Source organism: Pelophylax lessonae (assembly GCF_965119305.1).
Source record: "Pelophylax lessonae genome assembly, chromosome: 5".
NCBI classification, from domain to species: Eukaryota; Metazoa; Chordata; class Amphibia; order Anura; family Ranidae; genus Pelophylax; species Pelophylax lessonae.
The window spans coordinates 516,541,885-516,566,947 of NC_138772.1; the positions used below are offsets into that span (position 1 = coordinate 516,541,885).

The 25,063-nt window shown below is 44.2% G+C and overlaps 1 protein-coding gene across 2 annotated transcripts in view; it reads left to right on the forward strand.

Moving 5' to 3' along the window:
• Positions 1–24,443, forward strand: part of FAM91A1 (family with sequence similarity 91 member A1) — a 145,736-nt gene extending 121,293 nt beyond the window's left edge. For both annotated transcript variants that reach the window (XM_082257935.1, XM_082257936.1), the window contains exons 18-24: positions 2,589–2,702; positions 5,266–5,338; positions 6,661–6,813; positions 11,282–11,386; positions 15,554–15,677; positions 15,862–15,931; positions 23,930–24,443. In XM_082257935.1, the coding sequence (XP_082114061.1) occupies positions 2,589–2,702; positions 5,266–5,338; positions 6,661–6,813; positions 11,282–11,386; positions 15,554–15,677; positions 15,862–15,931; positions 23,930–24,121 (831 nt within the window). In that variant the 3' untranslated portion in view covers positions 24,122–24,443. The remainder of the gene's footprint in view (positions 1–2,588; positions 2,703–5,265; positions 5,339–6,660; positions 6,814–11,281; positions 11,387–15,553; positions 15,678–15,861; positions 15,932–23,929) is intronic.
• Positions 24,444–25,063: the final 620 nt, after the last annotated feature.

The window sequence follows — 25,063 nt, forward strand, 5'->3', positions numbered from 1 at the left end:
GCGACAGCCAAGAAACCTTAAGGATTTAGTGAAGGTCTGTAAAGAAGAGTGGACCAAAATCCCTCCCGAGATGTGTGAAAACCTGGCAACCAACTACAAGAAACCTCCGTGCTTGCCAACAAGGGTTTCCCCACTAAGTACTAAGTCATGTTTTGCTTGGGGATCAAATTATTATTTTCTGTTTCATTCATTGACGGACACAGCTCTCCATTATTCAGAACCATAGGGTTATATTGCCCCCTACAGGAGTAGGACACTGGGCAGAAAAAAAGACTTGGCTACGCCTACGGGAAGTCCCAGGGGGTATACTTCACCTCCCTGCTGTAGGTCTTCACTTTTTTTTCCTAGTCAGGAGTAAGGACCTAGTTCCTTGCTAGGATCTCTGATCCTGGCAATTTTTTTCCTTTTTAAATGGCTTTTTTTCTCCTGTTTGTTTTTTTTTTTTTTTTTTTTTTTGCTGCGAGACCTACTATCCACTGCCAGACTGGGCGATGGGCTGAATAATCTAGATCCAGTGGTCACACCAGTCTGGCCAGCGATCGCTCGCAGACCACAGCTCCACGCTAGTTTGGCCGCGACATAGCCCCACTGGACGAGGGCTGGTCTGCGAGGTAAATGCCTTGCGAGGTTGCATACGATTGGGTCTCGGCCTGAGTCACAGCATTTCTCCTGGCCGACAGCCCCCATTTCGATGGTGAGGAGGTTCTGTCTCGAGCAGTGCCCATCTGGTTCCTGGTATGGTGAGTAGATGTCTACCCCTGGAGGGTTTTGGAGTGGACGCGTGCCCCTCCCTGGGACGGTTGGACCTGTGGGTTCCCCTTAGCCCCCCCCCCCCTGGTTGTTTGTGGTCCCTGTGGGCAATCTGGTACCCCCCCCCTTCTGGGGTAGCGTGGTGGGCTGGTATAGTGACTTGGACTGGTGTGCTGCACTGTGCCATTGGGGGGGTGTCCCGGCAGCCACGCTCCCTGATTTATCCACCTCTGTGGCTGCGCATGAGAACGCGCTTGTTTACGCACTGATTGCATCTGTGTGGGAATCTTTAAAAATGGAGGATGAGGCTGTGGCGGAGGTGCCGGTCCCCTTTAACACCCACAAGTCGTCTCGCATGGCAAAAGGGTTTCCTTATCCCTCCTGTTTTGTCAAATTTGTCTCTAAAGAGTGGGAGCATGCAAAATGTCCCTTTGTGGTTTCTACACGCTATTGAGGTGCGGTACCCCTTTGAGGAGTTTTTCCTCAAGAAGTGGACTGTTCCACCAGTGGTGGACCCCCCTGTCTCCAGGTTGTACATGGCAACCATGATTCTGGTAGAGGAATCTCTGGGTTTTAAAGATTCGGCTGATAGGAAGGCAGGGTCTGTGGCCCGCAATATGGTCACTTTTGCTGGCCCAGCGCTTAAGCCAGTCCTGGCGATTGCCCTGGTGTCACAAACTCTGACCGAGTGGGCTACACTTTTGCGCCGTGACCTAGAGGGTGAGCAGATTCCCCTGTTTTGTAAGCTGTTTTGGCAGTGACGCTTAAGCGTGTATTGTGGCTTAGGTGTTGGTCTGCGGACCAGACTATAAAAGCTCTGAACAATTTACCCTTTCAAGGCGACCGTCTGTTTGGAGCTACCCTGAATGACATCGGTCTCATGTGGGGGGGGGGGGGGGTACCTTTCTACCACAGTCTGGGAAGGAAAAAGAACTTTGTCGCAGACACGGCGCACTTTACTTTGGTGCTTAGTCTTCCTTGGTCTTCCGTAATCGGGTGTCAGTGGGGCAAGTTTGCAAGGCGATCGTCGGAGTACACTTTCACTAATTCCTACAAAGTGGATGTGTTGGCATCTTCGGATGCTTCCTTTGGTCGCAAAGTTTTGCAGACTGCTGTTTAGAGGGCTTGTTCCCTCTTTGGGGCTGTATTGTTTGGGTTGGGCTCTAGTTGTTATTTTGTTGAGCTCCTGTTTACCTGATTGGCTATTGTTTTTAGCCTTGGGATTTTTTTGTTTTCCCACCCCTCATGTTTGGCACTGCTTGGGGATGTCCCTATAGTTCTGAATACTGGAGAGCTGTCTTAGTCAATGAACGAAAGAGAAAATAGGATTAGACCTATAGCAGAGAGGGGGATGTCTACCACCTGGGACTGCCCATAGGCGTAGCCAAATCTTTTTTCTGCCTAGTGTCCTACTCCTGTAGGGGGCAAAATAACCCAATGGTTCTGAATAATGGAGAGCTGTGTCCGTCAATGAACTCAGAGAAATAGATTTTACGGTAAGTACAAAAATCCCATTTTACTCACTGAAAGGCAACTACATTTTTAACAATTGTATCGTGTTTTTTTCTGGATTTATGGTTGATATTTTGTCTCTATCATGTATTTGATAAAAATAATAGACCCTTCATTTCTTTGCAAGTAGGCAAATTTACAAAATCTGCAGGGGATCAAATAATAATTTTCCCCACTGTAGAGCTGCATTATTTGTGTGTTTTTAACATCTGCCTGGTGTTCAGCTTTAAGTAAATAGTAAGTAATAAAAGTAAACCATCCTAATATTGTAAACTCATTGTCAGCGCTGCTTGTTTAGTCACACTGATCAGATGTTCCTTTGATAGGCCTATGACCGGTTATTGATTACATCATGGGGTCATGATCCAGGAGTCGTTCCAACATCCAACGTACTAGTTATGCTGAACGATGCATTGACTCATTCTGCTGTCCTTATTCAGGTAAGTCTGGTTTGGTTCTGGTAAAACATGCCTACATGTAACTGTTACCCATTTTTACTGATTTCCAAAATATCTTTTTCTTTTAGTATTTGTGAAAGCTGTGTTTTCTGCTTAGTAGAGTCTTACTGCCTCTCTCTCACAGTGCGTATTTAGCAGTCATGTCACCGACTAGAACCAATAAACACCCTGTGCCTGAAATTTTATTTCAGTAGTTATTGGTCAAGAAGTAGTTGTGATAACATGGAAATAGCAGCTATAAATATGAATGATATCTTTGCACAGTAGTTTTTGTTTGACAGTCATTCAGTAAGCATGCGGATATGCTGACATACAGATAAATATAGAGCCACTACATTTTTATATGTAATACAGATATGGTACAGAATTTAAATAGAAACATAAAAGTCTCAAAAAATGACTCGGGTAGTTAGCTTGTTCTTTCTGTGTTTGCATGGATGTTCCTCCAAGACATTGGTCCCCAAACAGAGGCCTAAGGCCAGGATGGGGCCCTTTGCTTGCCTCTATCCCACCCTTGCGGCACTATTTTCCCACTAATACAAGACGCTCTTCCTCCCACTGACACCAATGTTGAGGCAATATTTACCCCACTGACACCAACAGAAGGGCACTATTCTTCCCACTAATACCAGTGATGGAATGATTACCACTGACACCGGGGCATTTTCTCCTCCCACTGGCCACAGTCCAGTTCCTCTAAAGTCCGGAGGTCAGTAAATTGGCCTTTTGTTTAGAAAGATTGGAGACTCTTGCTCTAAGTCTGGCCATACACGGGTTGCAGGAAATAAATCCACACGATTCCCCCATGAGCACAGACAGTGCTGACTGGGGAATGAGCAATTGTCTTCTCCTGGCTGGAGGACAGGGGAAGCCGTCCCCGCTGGCATAAGACAGTGATTATCACTAGCGGCTATAGCTAATCTCAAGAGAATCTGGCAGGCTGGTTGTACCCAAGTTGATTGATTGATCAACTTGGTACATTCGGCCTGCCCATTAACGGTTCAAATTATTATTATTATTATATTATTATACAAGATTTATATAGAGCCAACAGTTTGCGCAGCGCTTAACAAAATGAAGGCAGACATTACAGTTACAATACAATTCGGAACAAGAGGAATCAGAGGGCCCTGCTCGTTAGAGCTTACAATCTAAAAGGGAGGGTCAATTGATACAAAAGTTAATAGCTGTGGGGGGGCGGGTGAGCTGATGGAGTAAGTGAGGGGGGGGTGAGATGATGGAGTAAGTGAAACAGTGTATTAGTTAGTAGCTGGATAGGCTTCTTTAAAGAGAAGGGTTTTCAGGGATCGTCTAAAGATGGATAGATTAGGGGACAGTCGGACAGATTGGGGTAGAGAGTTCCAAAGAATGGGAGAAGCTCTGGAGAAATCCTGGAGGTGAGCATGGGAAGAGGTGACAAGGGAGCTAGAGAGCAGGAGGTCTCGGGAGGACCAAAGAGAGCGGCTTGGTTAATATTTTGAGATCAGGTTAGTGATGTAGCTGGGGGCAGAGTTGTGGATGGCTTTGGAAACTATTGTTAGTACTTTGAATTTTATTCATTTGGTGAGAGGGGTGGAGGACACTGAACGGTTGGTAAGGTGGATAAGTCTTGCAGCAGCATTCATTATGGATTGAAGGGGGGATAATCTATGTAAAGGTAATCCCAAGAGGAGGGAGTTGCAATAGTCGAGGCGAGAGATAACCAGGGCGTGAATTAAAAGCTTGGTGGTGTCATTTGGTTAAAAAGGGCCGTATTCTAGCGATTTTGCAGAGGTTAAGGCGGCATGATTTGGACAGGGATTGGATGTGAGCCTGAAAGGACAGTGCAGAGTCCAGGGGTACCCCTAGCACCCTGGCATGTGGGGAAGGACTGATAGTTGTTCCATTGATCTTGACAGAGAATTCAGGGGAAGGGGCACGTGGAGGAGGAAATATTATGATCCATGTATAGCCAGTCTAATAGGAAACCTAACGGCAGGTATATTCGGATTTCCCCCACATGCTGTCCATAGATAATATGCGGTTGATTTACTAAAACTGGTTAATTGAAACCAATCTGCTTATAACTTTAGCTTGTTCAGTTAAGCTTTGACAAAAAAAAAATGGAAGCTGTTTAGATTCAAAGCACAGTTGCACCAGATTTTGCACTCTCCAGTCTTAGTAAATCTCCCACTATGTGTCTGTATGACTGTTTTATTGATGAAAAAGTTTTAGGGGTAAGTGCTTCAGAACAACTTCTCTGCTATATAAATTCATAAAATAGACATCATTCAAACATATCAGAAAAACACAGTAGTTTCCCTGTACTCAGTCACATCATAGAATGTCAGCTTCTCATTTCCAAGGTTTGTTATAGCTCCCCTAGAATGAGGTGTTACCCAGACAGCCTGGGCAACGACTTCGGTATTCATAAGTTTGGGCTCTGCTGCCTGCATTAATTTTTATATTCTTCCCTAGTATCCTCGAAACACTTCTATATTAATTATGATGACACTTTGTAGCCACCAGGAGGCACTCACGCTGTTACTTATATTTTCCTCCACAGGGTCATGGCATGCATGGGATGGGAGAGACTGCACATGTTCCTTTCCCATTTGATGAAGCAGAACTACAAGGAGGTAATTTTACAAGAACCTCTCATTAGATAGAACATTAAAGTATATCTAAAGCCAAAACTTTTTAGTAAGTTTGCATTGAGTATGGAATTGTTAAAACCCCTGTCAGATATTTTTACCTAGTTCTGCCCCTTTGAGAAGATATGGTTTCATTTTCTGTGCTATAATCGCAACAGAAAATGAGAGGAAACCTCTCCATAGTGAGGAAACCCAAACCCCCCCCCCCCCCCCCCAAGTCCTCGTTAAACATGCAGGCTGTCTTGATTTTTGTGTACAGGCAACCCATGAGAGCAGACAGTCTGCATTTAGGGCTGGTCAACCTCTCCTGTGTCCCCATCTAAAGTTTTCATTTGTTTACTGTATCTGTAAAGTAGAAGACTGGGGTGCATTGATGCTTATCAGACGCATATTTTCAGGGAAAAAAAATCAAATAAAATACATTTTGGTGGAGAAACACACAATTTAAAAACAATTTTTTTTGTAAAACAAAATGATGGGGTTATTTAAAGTAAATCAATATCAAACAAAGCAAATCTTAAAATTGTGTGCACCCTTAACCACTTGCCAACCGCAATACATATATATACATTGCGGTTTGCAAGTGGTTTACCGGGGTTATGGCCGAAGCTATCAGCCTTAACCCCGGAATTTTTTTTGTCAGCCGATGACTGGTTTTCTTGTGACAGTGGTCTGAGCAGCGCTGCAAAAGTGCCGTGAGGGGACGCCACTTACCGTTTTTACCAGTGCACCCAAGAAAGGATCCGAAGGTGCGGCCGGCTAGTCACAGAGGCGATAAAACACTAGATTATGTTTGATCGCCATGGTGATAATCAACTTTTTTTTTTTTTGGATCTTTTGCTTTTAAAGGTAAAGAAGAGATTTGGGGTCTTTTTAACCCCATACCTTTCCATAAAGAGTACCTGTCATCCTTATTTCTATTACAAGGGATGTTTACATTTCATGTAATAGGAATAAAAAGTGGTAAAAAAAAAAATCAAAGGGACAGTGTAAAAAAAAAAAATCAATGAATAAAAACCAATCTGACAGCGCAGTGCAATCTCGTGAGTGCACAGTGGGAAGCCGGCTGTGAAACAGCAGGAAGTAACAGCCAGCTTCCGCAGCCAGGTTAGAGGCTCCAGGGATTCGAAGATGGGCTAAGTATCACACCAGCCTTGGGGAAGACAGCGCTAGACTCCTGGACAGGTAAGTGTGTGTTTACACAGCTACAGTATTTGTAGCTGCTGACTTTTTATATTTTCGACTAGATTTTAAATATAAGAGTGTTTGTTTTCAATTCATAAAAACGATTTCTTCTTTGTCATCAGACTTCTCCAGCCTCAATATGGGAGTCCATAAAGCCTTAAAGGTCTTGAGGGAAAGGATAGACCTGGAGCACTTCTGTGGCTACATTACCATGCTGAACCCCAGGACCCCACATGTCAGCCAGAGGAGATTGAGCGATGCGTCTGATGGCAAAGGTGATCCACTAGTTTGTTCCTGTGGGTTTGGAAGCTGTCTAGGAAACACTGAAAGCACTGTTCACATTTAAAGCCGAGTTGAACTTACAGACTAACACACGTACACATGGGCGAATCTTGGGCGACATCGGCCTGTTCAATTAAAACCCGCCCACATTCGGCCCGTGTGTAGGCACCCAATCTGTTTCGTTGGCTTCTGTCAGACGATCCTGCTGGAAAACCAGCAGCTGATCTGAGTTTTCTGGCAGGGGTGGGTCCCCCTACCCCTATCAGGACACAATAGTTCAACAGGGGAAATCGCTGTACTAACGTTTGGATCGTTAGTATAGCGGCTCCGACTGGAACTGTCAATTGAGAGCCCGACCTCTCACCTAAAAGATGATATTCAGTCGTTTAGGGGTTATACACCTGGCGCAGCAAAAAATTTACCCAATGTCACATTCAAGAGTCAGTACTGCCACAATACGCAACCTATTCAAGGTAATGGGACCTCTCTGCAAATGCAAACCAAACAGGTGTTCCGTAGTAAAAAAAGAAAAACGCATTCGGGAGACTACAGTATTGCCACCTGAATGCCTGACAGCCACTGCTCTACCACCTTTTGAAAAGCAATACACTGCCAATCACTTTTCAAAGGGGCAGTAAGGGCTGCTACAGGTGTGAACAAGCCGCAATAGTCACACATTTGTGGAAGGATATAAATTGTAAAAAAGGTGCGGTAATCAAAGACAGATTATTCGGGGCATCAAACAAATGTTGTGGAATCCTCTTGTCTTAACTGTAAAAATATAGGGGATACTTTTTGGATGGCTATCTGGATATGTTTTGAGCTACATGCCTTAAAAACACTTAGGCCCCTTTCACACTAGCGGACCGTTCAGATCCACCTGTCAGTTTTTCAGGCGGATCTGAACGGATGCCCCATGCATCTCTATGGGGCATCGGATGTCAGCGGAGACATGTCCGCTGACATCCAATCCGTCAAATCTGGACGGATGGAAACCCTATTTTCCATCTGTCCATCGGATCAGATGAGAACGGACAGGTGGTCCTGTCAGGAGGTAGCTAGCATTCTAAGGTGGGCAGAACGGTTTGTTCCAGCCCTCTCTGCCGTACACATTCCTGGGGTGGAAGGCGTTGGACCAAGGGGAGTGGTCCCTTCATCCGGAGGTGTTTCATCAGTTGTTGCTCCGGTGGGGCATCCCTGAGGTGGATCTGTTGGTGTCCCAGCTCAACATAAAGATGCAAAGGTTTGTGGCTTGATCTAGGGATCCTCCCGCAGATGCCACAGACGCGCTGGTGGCCCCGTGAGGTCAGTATCGTCTGATTTATGCCTTCCCTCCTCTCAAGCTTCTGCCAAGACTTCTACGCAGGATAGAGGCAGAAGGGATTCCGGTCATCTTAGTGGCTTCGGACTGACTTCTCTGGACTTGGTACGCCGATCTGGTGCGGCTGGTCGCCGACGTTTCTTGGAAGCTTCCTCTCAGGGAGGATCTGCTGTCCCAAGGACCGATTTTCCATCCTCTTTTACAGTCGCTGACTTTGACGGCTTGGCTGTTGGAACGCCAGGTGCTGAAAGATAGAGGTTTATCTGAGTCGGTGATTCCTACACTGTTAAAAGCTAGGAAATCTACTTCTAGTAAGATCTACCATCGTATGTGGAAGACGTACATTGCGTGGTGGGAGTCTCTTGTGGTTCATCCTCGCTCCTTTTCATTGGCTCGGATATTGACCTTCCTTCAACGGGGGGTTGAATAGATATTGGCCTTGAATACCATCAAGGGCCAGGTGTTGGCTTTGGCAGTCTTCTTCCAATGATCTTTGGCCACACACTCCTGTGTCTGACATTTGGTTCCTCCAGTGCGGTCTTGGTTGCCGCCTTGGGACCTCAATTTGGTGCTTTCAGCCCTCCAGAAGCCTCCCTTTTAAGAATCTTTGCGAGATTCCCCTGCTTACACTGTCCCAGAAGGTGGCCTTTTTGGTGGCTATCACCTCTGCATGCATGGTGTCGGATCTGGCGGTGTTATCCTGTTGTTCACCTTAGCTGGTGATTCACAAAGATATGGTGGTTCTTCGCCCCTGTCCGTCTTTCCTTCCAAAGGTTGTCTCTGATTTTAATTTGAATGAAGACATTGTGTTGCCTTCCCTGTGTCCCAGGCCTAAACATCCAAAGGAAATTGCCTTGCATGCCTTGGATGTGGTCCGGGCAATTAGGGTGTACCTGGCAGCTACGGAGTCTTTTAGAAAGTCACACTCAGTATTTGTGCTTACGGATGGGCCTCGGAAAGGGTTGTCCGCTTCCTCTGCGACCAATTGCAGATGGATCAGACAGATAGTGATTCAGGTCTATTCCATCAAGGGTCAGGTTCATTCCATCAAGGGTCAGGTTCATTCCATCAAGGGTCAGGTTCCTCCTTTCCCTGTTAAGGCGCACTCTACTAGGGCGCTCAGTGCCTCCTGGGCCTTCCGTCATCAGGCGTCAGTGATGCAGGTTTGCAAGGCGGCCACCTGGTCATCGGTGCACACTTTTATAAAGTGAATGTGTTGGCATCTGGGGATGCTTCTTTTGGCCGCAAGGTTTTGCCACCTGCTGTTGAGAGGACCTGATCCTCTTTGAGGATGTATTGCTTTTTTCAGGTGGGCTCCAGTGGTTTTGGTTGAGCTCCTGTTGCCTGGTTGGCTACTGTTTAGCCTAGGGAATTTTTTGTTGCTGTTCCCACCCCTCATGTTTAACACTGCTTTGGGACATCCCAACGGGTATGGAGATCAGAAGCTCTGTCCATCAATGAATGAAAGAGAAAATGGGATTTTTGACTTGCCATAAAATCCATTTCTCTGATGGTCATTGACGGACACAGCACCCACCCCTCTGTGGAGTTGTAATTTTTCGGACATTGCTTGTAACTAAACTGAGTGCCTATAGCCGAGAGAGGGAGTTTACCCTCTGGGACTGCCCGTGGGCATAGCCAGACTTTTTTTTCTGCCTAGTGTCCTACGACTTTAGGGGGCTGTATAACCCAACAGTTATGGAGATCAGAAGCTGTGTCCGTCAATGAACATCCGAGAAATGGATTTTACGGTAAGTCAAAAATCCCATTTTCTCCACCCTTAGGGCCTGTGTTGTTTTTTTCTTCACGTTGGTTTTGCTTATCCATATAAGTCTATGGGGATGCAAAAAACACTTGAAGCAGGTCATAGGAAGATCAGCTAGTCAAATGCATCTGCCAATTAATTCTAAACGATCTCAGAAGCCTCTCAGATAGATGCCATCAATGCAAGCTCAAAGCCACACAGGCTATGGCATATTTTTTGTGGTAATGTTGCCTCTGAGCTCCAAGACAAATGAACAGGCTCTTCCATAGAAACGTAAAAACACGAAGGGTTGACTTGCCAAACTCAGCAGCCTTGTTACATTGTACAGAGACAAACTGACACTGCTCCAAGCCCATAGGGAATCAGGCACACATCCATGTGGTGCCAATAGTGCCAGTGAGCCCATCTTTGTTTTCTAATGGCAGCACCATCTCTTCAATTAAGCCCTGTTTTTTCAACCAGACTGAAATATGCTGTAATTGATGAACAGTGATTTGTCACATTGGTGTTGGCCTTATTATGTTGTTTACGAAAACGTACTATTTTGCAAAGAAACCTTTACCACCGGCAATACAATTTGCATTATTGTAATGCATGAACCTCCGTGCCTGTGCTTGCTTTTATTTAAAAAAAATTACTCTTTTGAATGGCTCTCCAACACACACAGTGGTCCTGTGTTTTAACACACCACTATGCACAGATTTGAATTATTTGGCTAGGTTCATACTAGCCCATGCGCTGCTGTTGATTGCTTTCCAGACTGTGGCTAAGTAGCTGGCGTCTGGCATTCACTTCCAGAATGCCTGTGTTTTTTTTTTTTTTTGCCAAATGGCAATTTACAACTGGGTAATGCACCACAAATGTAATACAACTGTTTGCCTTGCAGTTGCAGCGTGGCCTCATTGACTTGAATGGCTTAGTTTTGACAGGCGTTGCTCCCTGTTAACTCGACACACCCCGTTTTAATTTGTCTTGGCTGCAACACAAAGCACCACGGCACGTGAATAGCCTCCTTTGGCAGTATTTTACACTTTAGGTGGGCAGTAAAACCACAGCTCAGCTGCCTATTTTTATCTATCCCCCTCCCCAGGCTGCTCGTGTGAAGTAGGCCTTTGTGCGCTGTATTGCACTGGGAGGAAGAAAAAAGTTTGTGTGTTAATTGTTCCATCCATTGGCATCCCGTTCGAAATGACATTATTGCACAACATAGCACACTGCAAATATGTACAGCTAGCCTAAGGCTCTGATCTACTTCCTGAATCATTAAAAGGGAAACTGTAATTCTGGTCAATGTTTTTGCCTTTTTTTTTTTTTTTCACAAGTTTATAGAGTGATTTTTCATATTTTTCTTCTTGCTATTCTCTGTCTAATACAGATGAATCTGGCCTGGCACTTGGCCCTGATGTTAATGGTAGCACAGAATCATTTGAGCTTGTTGTAGAAGAAGCTGCTGTGGACTTGGGACAGAAGACCGTTGATGGTAAATATGAGTAGAATAAAACACTCCTTATTACATAAGATGTGAGTGGTGTGTGACCATAAAACTGCACATATGCAGGCAAGTTGGGTCCCTGACACCCCTCCAACATGGCTTGGAGGGATCCAGAGTAGAACAGATTTGGCAAATGTGAGAAATATCATGGGGGAACAATAGAAAAAACACACCACACACATTTTACATTGTTCGTACAAAAGAATCCTTCATCCTAATTGTTAATCTGAGTGGATAAAACTTGATACTGTTTCTTTAGATTGTAAGCTCCATGAGCAGAGCTCTTCTATTCCTTCTGTATTGAACTGTATTGTAATTGCACTGTGCCCATATACATTGTAAAGTGCTGCATAAACTGTTGGTGCTATTTAAATCTTGTATAATAATAATAATTACTAACACTAACACTAACATTAATCAGTAGTTTCTGTTTTTCTGAGCCCCCGGAAAAAGTTCATCTGTTGATCTTGCTAGCAGATCTTTAATGTGTCCACTTCCTTTAACAGGTTGGCAAGACTGTTGGCATTAAATCTCTACAGTGGTATCTTCATGTGGACAGAGTAGTCTTAATTAGTTGATAGACTTGGGCAGCTATAGACTCAATTTCCCCATCCACTCTTCCCCGCTGAGTCTTTGTATTCAAATGGCAGAGAGATTTCCCTCTTAGAATACACTGATCAGCACTGCCGGCTATAGCTGGCAATGCTGATCGAGCTGTAAAAATCCGACAGGGCAGTTATATAAAAGTCACAATCAGTAGATTGACTTCTGTACAAACACCTTGCCCATACATGGATCAAAATGAATCCGTTCCCTGCTGAACCAGCCAAATTTCGACCCATGTATGACCGGCTTTAAAGAGGAAGTAAACCCTCCTCTACAACTTGTACCTATAGGTAAGCCTATGATAAGGCTTACCTATAGGTACTGTAAATATCTCCTAAACATGTACCGTTTAGGAGATATTTACCTTACATGTCGCCAGTGACGTCACTGGCGCATGCGCTCTGAAGGAACAGCCGATCGTGCCGTTCCTTCAGAGCCCCGTGCCGTGACTGTCGGCTCTAGCGCGCGTGCGCGGGAGTGACGTCACCGCGGCTCCGGCCAATCAGATGGCCGGATGCCGCGATCCCGGAAGAGGTGAGTGAGCGGCACGGCGGGGGCTCGTTCTGAGGTAAGTATTGCATAATGAGCTAATATGCGATGCATACTAGCTCATTATATCTTTCTTTTGCAGGGTGTAAAAAAAAAAAAAAAAAAACTCAAACGCGTTTACAACCTCTTTAAACCAACAAACTCCAGCTTACGGTTAAAGCAAAAGATTAATTAAAAAAAAAAAAAAAAGCTTGGCCTGTCAAAGTGTAAAAATAATGGATGTACTGATAGGATCAACTATGTTTTGGCCAAAAAAAAAAAATGACTTGTGCCCCCCCAATATATTCAGAATGTAATGATGGTTTTATCTAGGGTGGATATAATACAGAGAATAACTTACCTTACTCTACTGTTCTGCAGACTTCCTTCCCAACGGTTGCTGTGGTAACAACCACCCCCCTTTTCGCGTTGACGCCTCTCTTGCTGATATTATTACCTACATTGCAGGACTAATGGTCCTGCATTGTATGTGATGTTGTGGAGGAGTAACTAAAACTGGAGCTCCTACTGCCACTGGGTCCTGTGCTCGCACATTACAGGACTCAGGCTTGATTTTCATAGACCCTGGGTTATAATCTGGTGCCCTCACCTGATTGGACACTGGCAAAGCTTTCGAGGACATGCTCCACCCTGGGTGTCCCCCTATAACCTTACCCCATTCCATAAGTCCTTGTTTCTTTTTGCTAGTGTCCTTACAGAGAAAAGATAAAGGTAAATATTTATTTCTCTGTCGCTCATTGACAGACATAGTCCTCTTGATTAATATCAAATTGGGTTATACTGCCCTCTACAGGAGTAGGACTAGGCAGAAGGAAAACGTTCTGGCTCCACCTTAAGGGCAGTCCCAGAGGGTATATCCTCTTCCTGTCTGCTACAGGAAATCAGTTTTTTTCTGTCTAGTCAGGAGTAAGGACCTAAGTTCCTTGCTGGGATCTTATGTTCCTGGCAAGATTTTTTTAGAAAATGTTTTCCTTTTTAGGTAGTTGTTTTCTCCAGTTTTCCTGTGAGATCTTCAAGAGGATCTGCTGTCGCAGGGACCGATCTTCCATCCTGCTTTACGATCGCTGGCTTAACGGCTTGGCGGTTGAGAGCCAGGTGCTGAAGGACAAGAGATTGTCAGCTTCAGTTATTCCTACTCTAATTAAATCGAGGAAAGTGACTTCCAGAAAGATCTATCATCGCACATGGAAGTCTTATATCGCGTGGTGTGAATCTCTTGGGTTTCCTCCACGTTCTTATTCGGTGAACCGAATCTTGGCTTTTCTGCAACAGGGGGTTGAGCAGAAGCTGGCCTTGAGTGCTATCAAGGTTCAGGTTTCAGCATTAGCAATCTTCTTTCAGAAGCTTTCGGCTACTCATTCCTTGGTGCGGAATTTCATCCAGGGGGTGCGACACCTGGCTCCGCCAGTGCGCGCGCCTTTACCACCCTGGGATCTTAATTTGGTATTGTCGGTTCTTCAGAAACCTCCCTTTGAAGATATTAGGGAGATTCCCTTGCTTACATTATCCCAGAAGGTGGCCTTCTTGGTGGCCATCACTTCTGCACGCAGGGTGTCAGAACTGGCCGCATTATCCTGTCGTTCCCCATATCTGGTGGTTCATAGGGATAAGGTAGTTCTTCGTCCCAATCCATCCTTCCTTCCTAAGGTGGTTTCAGAGTTTCATTTGAATAAGGACATTGTATTGTCTTCCCTGTGTCCTAAGCCCAGTCATCCTCGAGAATTCGCGTTGCATTCCTTGGATGTAGTTCGGGTGATCAGGGTATATTTGAATACTACGGATTCATTTCGTAAGACGGATTCACTGTTGTGATCACGGATGGCCCTAAGAAGGGGTTGCCTGTTTCTGCCACGACCATCTCTAGATGGATCAGACAGACGGTGGTATAGGCTTATTCTATTTAATGGTCGGGATCCCCCGTTCCCTGTTAAGGCGCACTCCACTCGGGCGCTTAGTGCTTTCTGGGCCTTCCGCCATCAGGCGTCAGTGGTTCAGGTTTTTAAGGCGACTACTTGGTCGTCGGTTCATAGCTTTAGAAAATTGTATAAGGTTGATGTGCTGGCATCGTTGGATGCCTCTTTTGGCCGCAAGGTTCCTGCAGACCGCTGTTTGAGGAGACTGTTGGTCTACCTCGAGGGTTTGTTGGGTAGGTCTCATCTGTTTGCTCGATGAGTCCCTTGATACTTCTGGTTGGCTCCGGTTGGGCCTTCTGGATTTTGATTCTGTTCCCACCCCTCATTTGTGGCACTGCTTTGGGACTTCCCAATTTGATATTAATCAAGAGGACTACGTCTGTCAATGAGCGACAGAGAAAAATGGATTTTTGTAAGATCTTACCGTAAAATCCTTTTCTCTTAGCTCATTGACAGACGTAGTACCCGCCCCTCTATCATTGAGTGAGTTGGGTTGGGTTAAATTCTCTGACACTGCTTTGTGACAGAACTGATTTCCTGTAGCAGACAGGAAGAGGATATACCCTCTGGGACTGCCCCTAAGGTGGAGCCAGAATGTTTTCCTTCTGCCTAGTCCTACTCCTGTAGAGGGCAGTATAACCCAATTTGATATTAATCAAGAGGACTACGTCTGTCAATGAGCTAAGAGAAAAGGATTTTACGGTAAGATCTTACAAAAATCCATTTTTTACTAGATTCCCCTAAACCAAGAGTGGGCAACCTAAGCACCCCAGCTGTGGTGAACCGTTATATACTAAGAGGCCTTTGCCTCTGGAGTCATGCCTGTGGCTGTCAGACTTTTAATGGCCTCATAGGACTTGCAGATCCACAATAGCTGGAATGTCGAGGTTGCCCTAGAGAAAACATGCATTATATCCTGAATATATGAATTGCTGGGGTGGAGGAGGAGAATAACACATTTACTGTTTTGGGCCAGAACAGAGCTCAGCTTTTAAGTTTGTTCCCTTTTTACTAAAAAAAATAAATCATGTGATATTCTCCCTAACATTTGTGAAAAGTGATCATTAATGGACTGCATTCATTATAGCACCAGCTGTGGAGTCAGACTGGGTCCCCTTGGAACTGTGCTATGGAATTCCTCTGTTCGTCTCCAGACTCAATCAAACCGTGTGCAAGAAGATCGCTGCTCATGGCCTGTGCAACAAAGACAGGTAAAGGACCCCACTGCTGTCTACTGTTCAGTAATAGTGCGTCGCATAATATAACCTTTTGATGTTGAAATTACCTAGCTTGTCCCATACTGCACATCGGCATTTTTTAGTGTGGCACATTTACAGAAGACATGAAGGTTTATGTGGATTAATACCTTTTCTTGTGCTCACTGTGTCTCTACAGCCTTCAACATCTCCTCCATTCCAGTCGAAAACTGTCTTTGAAAGTCCTCAGCTTTGTGCAATCACTGCAGGTAAACTCTTCTATTCTTTTCATCATTAAATATTTAGCGTGTACTATCCTTTCCATTCTCCTAGACACAGGACTATACAATGAGGGAAAAACGTATTTGATCTCCTGCTGATTTTGTACGTTTGCCCACTGAACGAAAAAATAATCAGTCTATAATTTTAATGGTAGGTTTGTTTTAACAATGAGAGACAGAATAACACCAAAAATATCCAGAAAACACATTTAAAAAAAGCACCTCCCCCACTTCACTGAATCACAGGCTAGGGACACAGTTAACCCTTTGATCATCCCGATGATAACCCTTTCCCACCCAGTATCATTAGTACAGTTACAGTGCATATTTCTCATTTGTTCATTGACGGACACAGCTCCTGATCTTCTTAACCATTGGGTTATACTGCCCCATACAGGAGTAGGACATTAGGCAGAAAAACAGTCTGGCTATGCCTATGGGCAGTCCCAGGAGATATACTCCCTCTCTCTGCTATAGGTGCAGTTTTTTTTTTTGGCCTTACTCTCAAGGGTCAGGTGTCGGCCTTAGCGGTCTTCTTTCAACGGCTCTTGGCTACACACTCCCTGATACGTACTTTTCTTCAGGGAGTTAGGCACTTGACCCCTCCAGTGCAGTCTATGTTGCCGCCTTGGGGCCTCAATTTGGTGCTCTCAGTCTTCCAGAAGCCTCCTTTCGATAATCTTCGGGGGATTCCCCTGGTTACGCTGTCCTAGAAGGTGGCATTTTTGGTGGCTATCACCTTCGCGCGCAGGGTGTCGAAATTGGCAGCGTTATCCGGTCGTTCACCTTACTTGGTGATTCACAGTGATAAGGTGGTTCTTTGCCTCTGTCCGTTGTTCCTTCCTCAGGTTGTCTGTGATTTTCATTTGAATGAAGACGTGTTGCATTCCCTGTGTCCTAGGCCAAAACATCCAAAAGAAATTGCCTTGCATGCCTTGGATGTGGTCTGGACAATTAAGATGTACCTGGCAGCTACGGAGTCTTTTAGAAAGTCACACTCAGTATTTGTGCTTACAGATGGGCCTCGGAAAGGGTTGTCCGCTTCCTCTGCGACCATTTCCAGATGGTTCAGACAGACGGTGGTTCAGGTCTATTCCATCAAGGGCCAGGTTGCTCCTTTTCCTTTCAAGGCGCATTCTACTTGGGCACTCAGTGCCTCTTGGGCCTTCCATCATCAGGCCTTAGTGATGTAGGTTTGCAAGGCGGCCACCTGGTCGCCGGGGCACACATTCACAAAGTTCTATAAAGTGGATGTGTTGGCATCTGCGGATGCTTCCTTTAGCCGCAAGGTTTTGCAGGCTGCTGTTTAGATGACCTGGTCCTCTTTGAGGGTGTGTTTGTTTTTTTCAGATGAGCTCCAGTTGTTTTGGTTAAGCTTCTGTTTAGTTGGTTTTACCAAGGCTATAGTTAGCCTTGGGAATTTTTTTTCTGCTGTTTCCACCCCTCATGTTTAACACTGCTTTGGGACATTCCAGTGGTTAAGAATATCAGGAGCTGTGTCCGTCATTGAACGAAAGAGAAAATGGGATTTTTGACTTACCGTAAAATCCATTTCTCTGATGTTTATTGACGGACACAGCACCCACCCCTCTGTGGAGTTGTAATTCTTCTGACACTGCTTCTAACAAAACTGAGGGGCTATAGCCGAGAGTGGGAGTATACCCCCTGGCACTGCCCATAGGCGTAGCCAGACTTTTTTTTCTGCTAGTGTCCTACTCCTGTAGGGGGCAGTATAACCCAATGGTTAAGAAGATCAGGACCTGTGTCTGTCAATGAACATCAGAGAAAAAAATGGATTTTACGGCAAGTCAAAAATCAAATTTTTTTACACTGATCACTGTGTCACTGGTCCCCAAAAAGCGTCTGTTCTTGTTCGAGTCGCCCGCTGCAATATCGCAGTCCCGCTATAAGTCACTGATTGCCGCTATTACTGGTAAAATAAATAAAAATATCCCATAGTTTGTAGACGCTATAACTTTTGCACAGACCAATAAATATACACTTATTGGAGGGTTTTAACTAGATTAACTAGAAATATGTAGCAGAATATAAATAAGCATAAATTGATGAGTTTTTAAAAAAAAATTAATTGGATGTGTTTTAAAACTGAAAGTAAAAAAGGTTTTTTTATTAATTGTTGGCCTTTTTTTTGTTTATAGCGTAAAAAAAAAAAATAAAACACAGAGGTGACCAAATACCACCAAAAGAAAGCTCTGTTTGTGGGGAAAAAAAGGACATACATTTTATTTGTGTCAGTTAAATTAACACAGTGCCTTATCACAAAAAAAATGGCCTGGTCATGAAGGGGGGTAAATTTTCCAGAGGTCAAGTGGTTAAACTGACCAGGGCCCAATTTTTTTTTTTTTTTTTTTAATGCAGTTTACTACCGCTTTTAAATACCACAAAAGGAAGCTCTATTTCTGTGGGGGAAAAAAAGATAAAAATTTCATATGGGTACAGTGTTACATGACTGCGCAATTGTTATTCAAAGCAGAGCACTGAAAGCTGAAAATTTGCCTGGGCAGGAGGGGGGTGAAAGTGCCCGGTATTGAGATGGTTAATCAGGCTACCATTATTACAAGTGAACCTTGAAAGATTTAATATATAATGTATGCTGTAGCAATACCTCAGAACACAAACTTATCTGTCAGACTGTGACGGACAAATAGACAAAGTAGCAAAGACAGAGAATTTCCATGAAGCCACACCCACTTCACAAAAAACACTGTCTATGGGTGCGACCCCTTCATTATCAAATGATAAAACTTCTATCATAGAGCGATTGGGCCCCAGAAACATTGCATCTTTAATCACTTTAGGACCGGAGGATTTTCCTGCTTTACGTCCAGGCCACTTTTTGCGATTCGGCACTGTGCGACTTTAACTGACAATTGCGCGGTCATGCAACGCCGTACCCAAACTAAATTTACGTCCTTTTTTCCCCACAAACAGAGCTTTCTTTTGGTGGTATTTGATCACCTCTGCGCTTTTCATTTTTTGCGATATTAACCACTTAAGCCCCGGAAGATTTTACCCCCATTCCAACCAGGGGGTATTTTGCGATTCGGCATTGCGTGACTTTAACGGACAATTGCGCGGTCGTGCGACGCTGTACCTAAACGAATTTGGCGTACTTTTTTTCCCACAAACAGAGCTTTCTTTTGGTGGTATTTGATCACCTGTGCGATTTTTTGATCACGCGCTATAAACAAAAAAAGAGCGTCAATTTTGCAAAAATAACAATATTTTTCACATTTTTTATATGAAATTCCCCCAAAAAAAAATGTAAAAATCAAAATTTTTTAACATTTTCGGCCAATTTTTTTATGCTACCTATGTTTGGTAAAAAAAATCGCAAAAAGCGTATTTTGATTGGTTTGCGCAAAAGTTATCGCGTTTACTAACAAAGGGAAAGATTTTTGTCATTTTTGTTGTTTTTTTTTTTAACGCATAATGGCGGCGATCTGCGATTTTTTTTTTTTTTGCGGTACTGCGACATTGCGGCGGACAGATCGGACCCTTGACTGACATTTTTGACACTTTTGGGGTTACCAGTGACATTTCTACAGTAATCAGTGCTATATATATGCACTGTTACTGTAAAAATACACTGGTAGTGAAGGGGTTAACTTTATTTGGGAGGGAGGGGCTGTGTGTGTCCCTAGGGGCGTGCTTTCTACTGTGATTGGCTGTGGCTTCAGCTGTAAGGACACTGATCAACGGATCTACATACTAGATCCATGTGATCAGTGTCTTTGCAGCGAGGAGAATGACAGGCAGCTTGTTGACCACGCGGGAGTGGGAGCGCGCCTCCGGGGGCGCGCGCTCGCTCCCTAGACCCACGTTAGACCCACTAACGTTAGCCCTACGTTAGTTTGCCTGTGAGGGGCTGACCGCCGTCGTGCGGCGGTCGGCAAGTGGTTAATAAAAAAATGCGACAATTCTGAAAAAATTACAATATTTTTCTACTTTGACAGTTAAAAAATATCCAATATATTCAATTTTTGTCATATATTTAGGCCAAAAATGTATTTAGCTACATGTCTTTGACAAAAAAAATTCTCAATGAGCGTATTTTTAACCGCTTTAAGACCAGAAGATTTTACCCCATTCCTGACCAGGCCATATTATGCGATTCGGCACTGCGTTATTTTAACGGACAATTGCGCGGTCGTGCGACGCTGTACCCAAATAAAATTTATGTCCTTTTTTCCCCACAAATAGAGCTTTCTTTTGGTGGTATTTGATCACCTGTGCAATTTTTACTTTTTGCGCTATAAACAAAAAAATAGCAACAATTTTGAAAAAATAATATTTTTCACATTTTTTTATATGAAATTCCCCCCCAAAAATTGTAAAAATCTAATTTTTTTAACATTTTAGGCCAATTTGTTTTCTGCTACATATTTTTGGTAAAAAAAAAATCGCAATAAGCGTGTTTTGATTGGTTTGCGCAAAAGTTATCGCAGCTACTATTGTTTTTTTTTTTTTCAACTAGTAATTGTGGCGATCTTCGATTTTTTTTTTTTTGCGGGACTTGCGACATTGCGGCGGACAGATCGGACCCCTAACTGACATTTTTGACACTTTTGGGGGTACCAGTGACATTACTACAGTAATCAGTGCTATAAATATGCACTGTTACTGTAAAAATGACACTGGCAGGGAAGGGGTTAACTCTTATTGGTGATCAAGGGGTTAATGTATGCCTGGTGCTTACTGACGTGTGTGGGGGGAGGGCACTGTGTGACACAGGGACAGATCGCAGGTTCAGCTATGCTGAATCTTGTAATCTGTCCCTGCCTGTCACATAGGAAATCCGCCCGCTTTGTTTACACAAGCGGGCTGATCTCCTCATTCGATCCCTGACAATCGGGGAAGAGCGGCGGTGATCACCGCCTCTCCTCCCCTGGCTTGACTCCCGCTGTGACTGAATACAGCGGGAGTGAGCCTCCGGCGGCGCGCACGCGCCGCCCACAAGGGGAGGAGTCCAACGACGTAGACCTACGTCGCTGGACGATAACGAACCACTTTGCCACAGTACGCTCCATGTTAGCGGTCGGCAAGTGGTTAAGGCCTAATGCACACAGGATGTCAAAAATGCCAATTTACATTGATGGGGGTTTTTCTGCCTCTAAAAGCCCCTCTATGATAGCCTAGGTGGGCACAGGCATTTATAGTCGTTTAGAGGCAGAAGTAGCAACGCACCACCAAAGTGTTCAGGTGAGGAGCGTTTGGGTGGGAAAAAAACAAATGTACATTATTGCTAGCCTGTTTACAGTTTATTGCATTCTAATGACTGGAATATATTAATTTTCCAGCCAACAGAATACATTTGCAGATCAACAGATTAACACATAAACACACATGCAAAACGTGGCTTTAGGCACATTTATTCAGCTACGTTTTCCTCAAAGGTGTCCAGGGGAGGAAAAGAAAAAAAACTCCTGTGTACATGAGGTCTAAGGTGTAACTAAAGGCTTTTTTTTTTTTTTTTTTTTTAGATAGAGTGGAGAGGGATTAGAACCCCTGTCAGGTTTTTATTGCTGTTTGTGCCCCCTTTAAGGAGATTCACCCTCCCTGTTTGTCCTGTTTACTGTTATTGAAAGTAAAAGAAAATTCCAAATTTTGGGTTGACATCAGAAGAATAATAGAGGGGAAATCTTCCAATGGGGACACTAGTTCTGGTTACCCTCTTGACACCCCTGGGATTTCCTCTCGCTTCCTGCCCCTGGCTATGGGATAGGAAATTAAGGAAATTCTCCCCTATGGGACAATTGGGAATTCCCTATGGGATCACAAAAAAACCTGACCAAGTAATTCTCTACATTTAAACCTGAATGAAACACTCCTATCCTTTTTAGCCAATGAAGCTGCCATCTTAGCCTCTGTTTGATCTTCAACTGCCATAAGGCTGCACATATGCTTAGTTATGACACCAGCCATTTATTGGTTTGACAGTTTGATTGAGAACACAAACAGATGTGACCGCAATCCCTGCACTCCGGGAATGTAACTGATTTTTTTAAACTCTTAAATTGATGGGTTTAGTTCTGCTTTAAGGGCCAGTACAGAGGCTAAAAAAAGCAGGAGGTGCAGTCCAAGCTTCGCTTTTACTGGAAAAGTTATCAAAAGTACTAAAAGCTAAACTCCAGGAATTCAACCACTTTGTAAAATGTGCTGGCATACTATGAATTAAGTCTAATGAGGTGCTTGCCACCTCATAGAATTGTCTTTTATTTATGTAGCAGGATTTCCAGGCCTGATGAGGGTCTGCCATTGTTACCGGAAACGCCAGCAGCCCCTTTAAGCTTAATACCCGAGGGTGAGATTGGAGTCAAAGACCAGTCTGGCACCTTTTGGTTTGTTTTGTTTATTTGATAATGGGGATGGGAGAAGGGAATGAGTGGAATACCCCTCTGGCTCAACTAGGTACAAATGGGACACTTTGAAGAAAAATGTCTTTCAGCGCTGTCTTGCTGGATGCCGACCAACTCTGGCTGGCGCTTGAAAAACACTGACTTGTTGTACTGTACTTGAACTTGACTTCTGACACTCTGGTTAGCTCAAAAGTCCCGAACACTGCTCCCTCCAGTCCTTGCTGACTGAGGTAGCCTCTGTATACTGCTTCTGCAACTCTCAACACTGCACGCTGTACACTTTAACGCTTCAGGGCCCAAATGCTGGCGCCCCCTCTGTATTTCAGGGTCCTCTCACTAGGCACACCCTCTGTACTTCAGGGTCCTCTCACTAGGCACCCCCTCTACACTTCAGGGTCCTCACTAGGCACCCCCTCTACACTTCAGGGTCCTCGCTAGGCACCCCCTCTATACTTCAGGGTCCTCTCACTAGGCACCCCCTTTATACTTCAGGGTCCTCTCACTAGGCACCCCCTCTACACTTCAGGGTCCACTGGCACCCCCTTTACTTTTGCTCCTGCACCGGCTAGCTAGCTCCTGGATCCCCACGACCTTCACCGGAGTGGTCCCCTCTCTCACTAGGCAGACCCCCCAGGGACAGTTTGCAGTACTCACAAACTGGGAATGCTTTCCTGAAACTGGACCCCTCTCAGCTCCACTGGTCCTCCGCACCGGATCCTCTCTGCAGCTCAGCTCAGCCTTCTGTCCCCTCAGGCAAGCTGCCTGGGACACCCGATTCCTCTGACAGGAGGAGAGACAGCCATACTCTCCCTCCTGGGACTCTGCTTCCCGCCAAAGACGCTGCGTCATGTGCTCCCCTCAAACTTATACCCACTCCCAGAATGCTGTGTGGCAAAATCTGCCTTTCTGGGGTAGATACAAGCCTGAGTGTGCCGTTGGCCGGGTTTTCTCCACTGCCCAATGAGAGCCCTCTCATAGAGCACAGTGGGGAGACTCCCCAGTCTCAACAGCCACACCTGGGAACCATGACAACCTGACAAGGCCCACTATACTTTACCTAGCACTTACTTTGTGGGGTGCTATATTTACATCTGACAGTTTTATGGAGATCCTGGAATACAGCTATTGCTATACTTCCGATGCTCTGCCAGGAGAAAAAGCAGTTTTCCTATAAAGCAGCAGTCCTGCCTACCCTTCCCCTCCTCTGTTCAATTACAAAAGCCTTTGTATTTTGTGAATAAGTTCACATAATACAAAGCCTTCAGTGATTGGGCAGGAGCTGGGGAGGGGTGGACACAGGGGCTACATGTGACAAGTAGGTTCAGCATTGGAGCACTGGAACTATAGCAATAGCTATGTTCTCAGTGCTCAGTAAAAAATGTTAGTTATAAATTAAAGAGTTAAGTCCACGGGGTGGCATGCACCTTCTTGGACTTAACCTGTAGTAGTCCAGCACAATACACAAAGTGGCCGAATTTCTAAAGTTCGGCTTTAAAGTGAAAATCTCTCCCACAGGCTTAAAATGACTGGACCTTCTGACCAGATTTGACACCTTATCAGATGTGCATAATACAACTGGACTGAATCTGCTGTTCACTTTTCATAGGAAAGCGGATCTGCCATGGAGTATACCTCTGAGACTGCAACATCAAGCCTGCTGGGACAAACAGGCCTGACAGAGGCTGGAGTACCACTGCCTTCCAAGAACTTAATCTTTCAAGATGGCATCCTTTCTGAGTGGAATGGGCGAGCCCGGATCTCCACTCACCATGTGCACATGCCAAACAAGCAGGCCTGACAGCGAAGAAGAACTCCGCCATCTTGTCAAACCTTTGCCCTGTTGGTGTTTGTATTTATTGCTGCTGTGTAGGTTATGTCTTTAGCAGCGTGACTCTAGAGTCAGTGGCTGGTCACCCTTTGTCCTGTGGCACGTTCCACAATTCTTCTACATTCCTAGGATGCTTTTTGTAGAATTGGAATCGTTTCTAGGCCCAGTAAGAGTGCATCAAGTTATGACTAAACGTCTTACAAGAACCACTTCTGAATGCCACTTATCCAAGGACCAAACTTTTATCTTTTTTTTTTGTTCATAAAGCCTTCTGGGCCTTATAGTTCTACCAGAGCCACCCCCTACCTAAGTCTATCTTAAACTAAGATTTTTGTTTAAATTCAAATTTATGGTTATTTATTAAAAACCCTTTCAACAAAAGTTTATCGATTCAAGCCATTTAAAAGCATTGATCTCAATAATAAGATTTTTAACATTTGAAAGAAATTGACAGTATATGTTAATGATATTTTGTAAATTTATTACAATGATTGTGAAGTATTCTCCTCAAAATGGTTACATGTACATTTTAGTCACTTTCCAATTAATGGATGTTCTCAATTAAAAAAGGAAAATACACAAAAGGCATGTGCTTTTTGTTGAATAATACTGTAAATCTGAAAGTAAAACAATTGAATAGTTTATTAAATTTCCCCTGTACAAAGTAAGAATGGTTTGTTTTTGTGTGTTGCTTCTTATACAATGGCATTTAACCATTGCCACTGGTGTCATACATATATACTCACCACTTTATTAGGTACACCTGTTCAATTGCTTGGTAACAAATTGCTAATCAGTCAATCACATGACAGCAACTCAATGAATTTAAGCATCTAGAGGTGGTGCAAATGAATTGCTGCAGTTCAAACTGAACATCAAAATGGAGAAGAAAGGGAATTTAACCACTTAAGC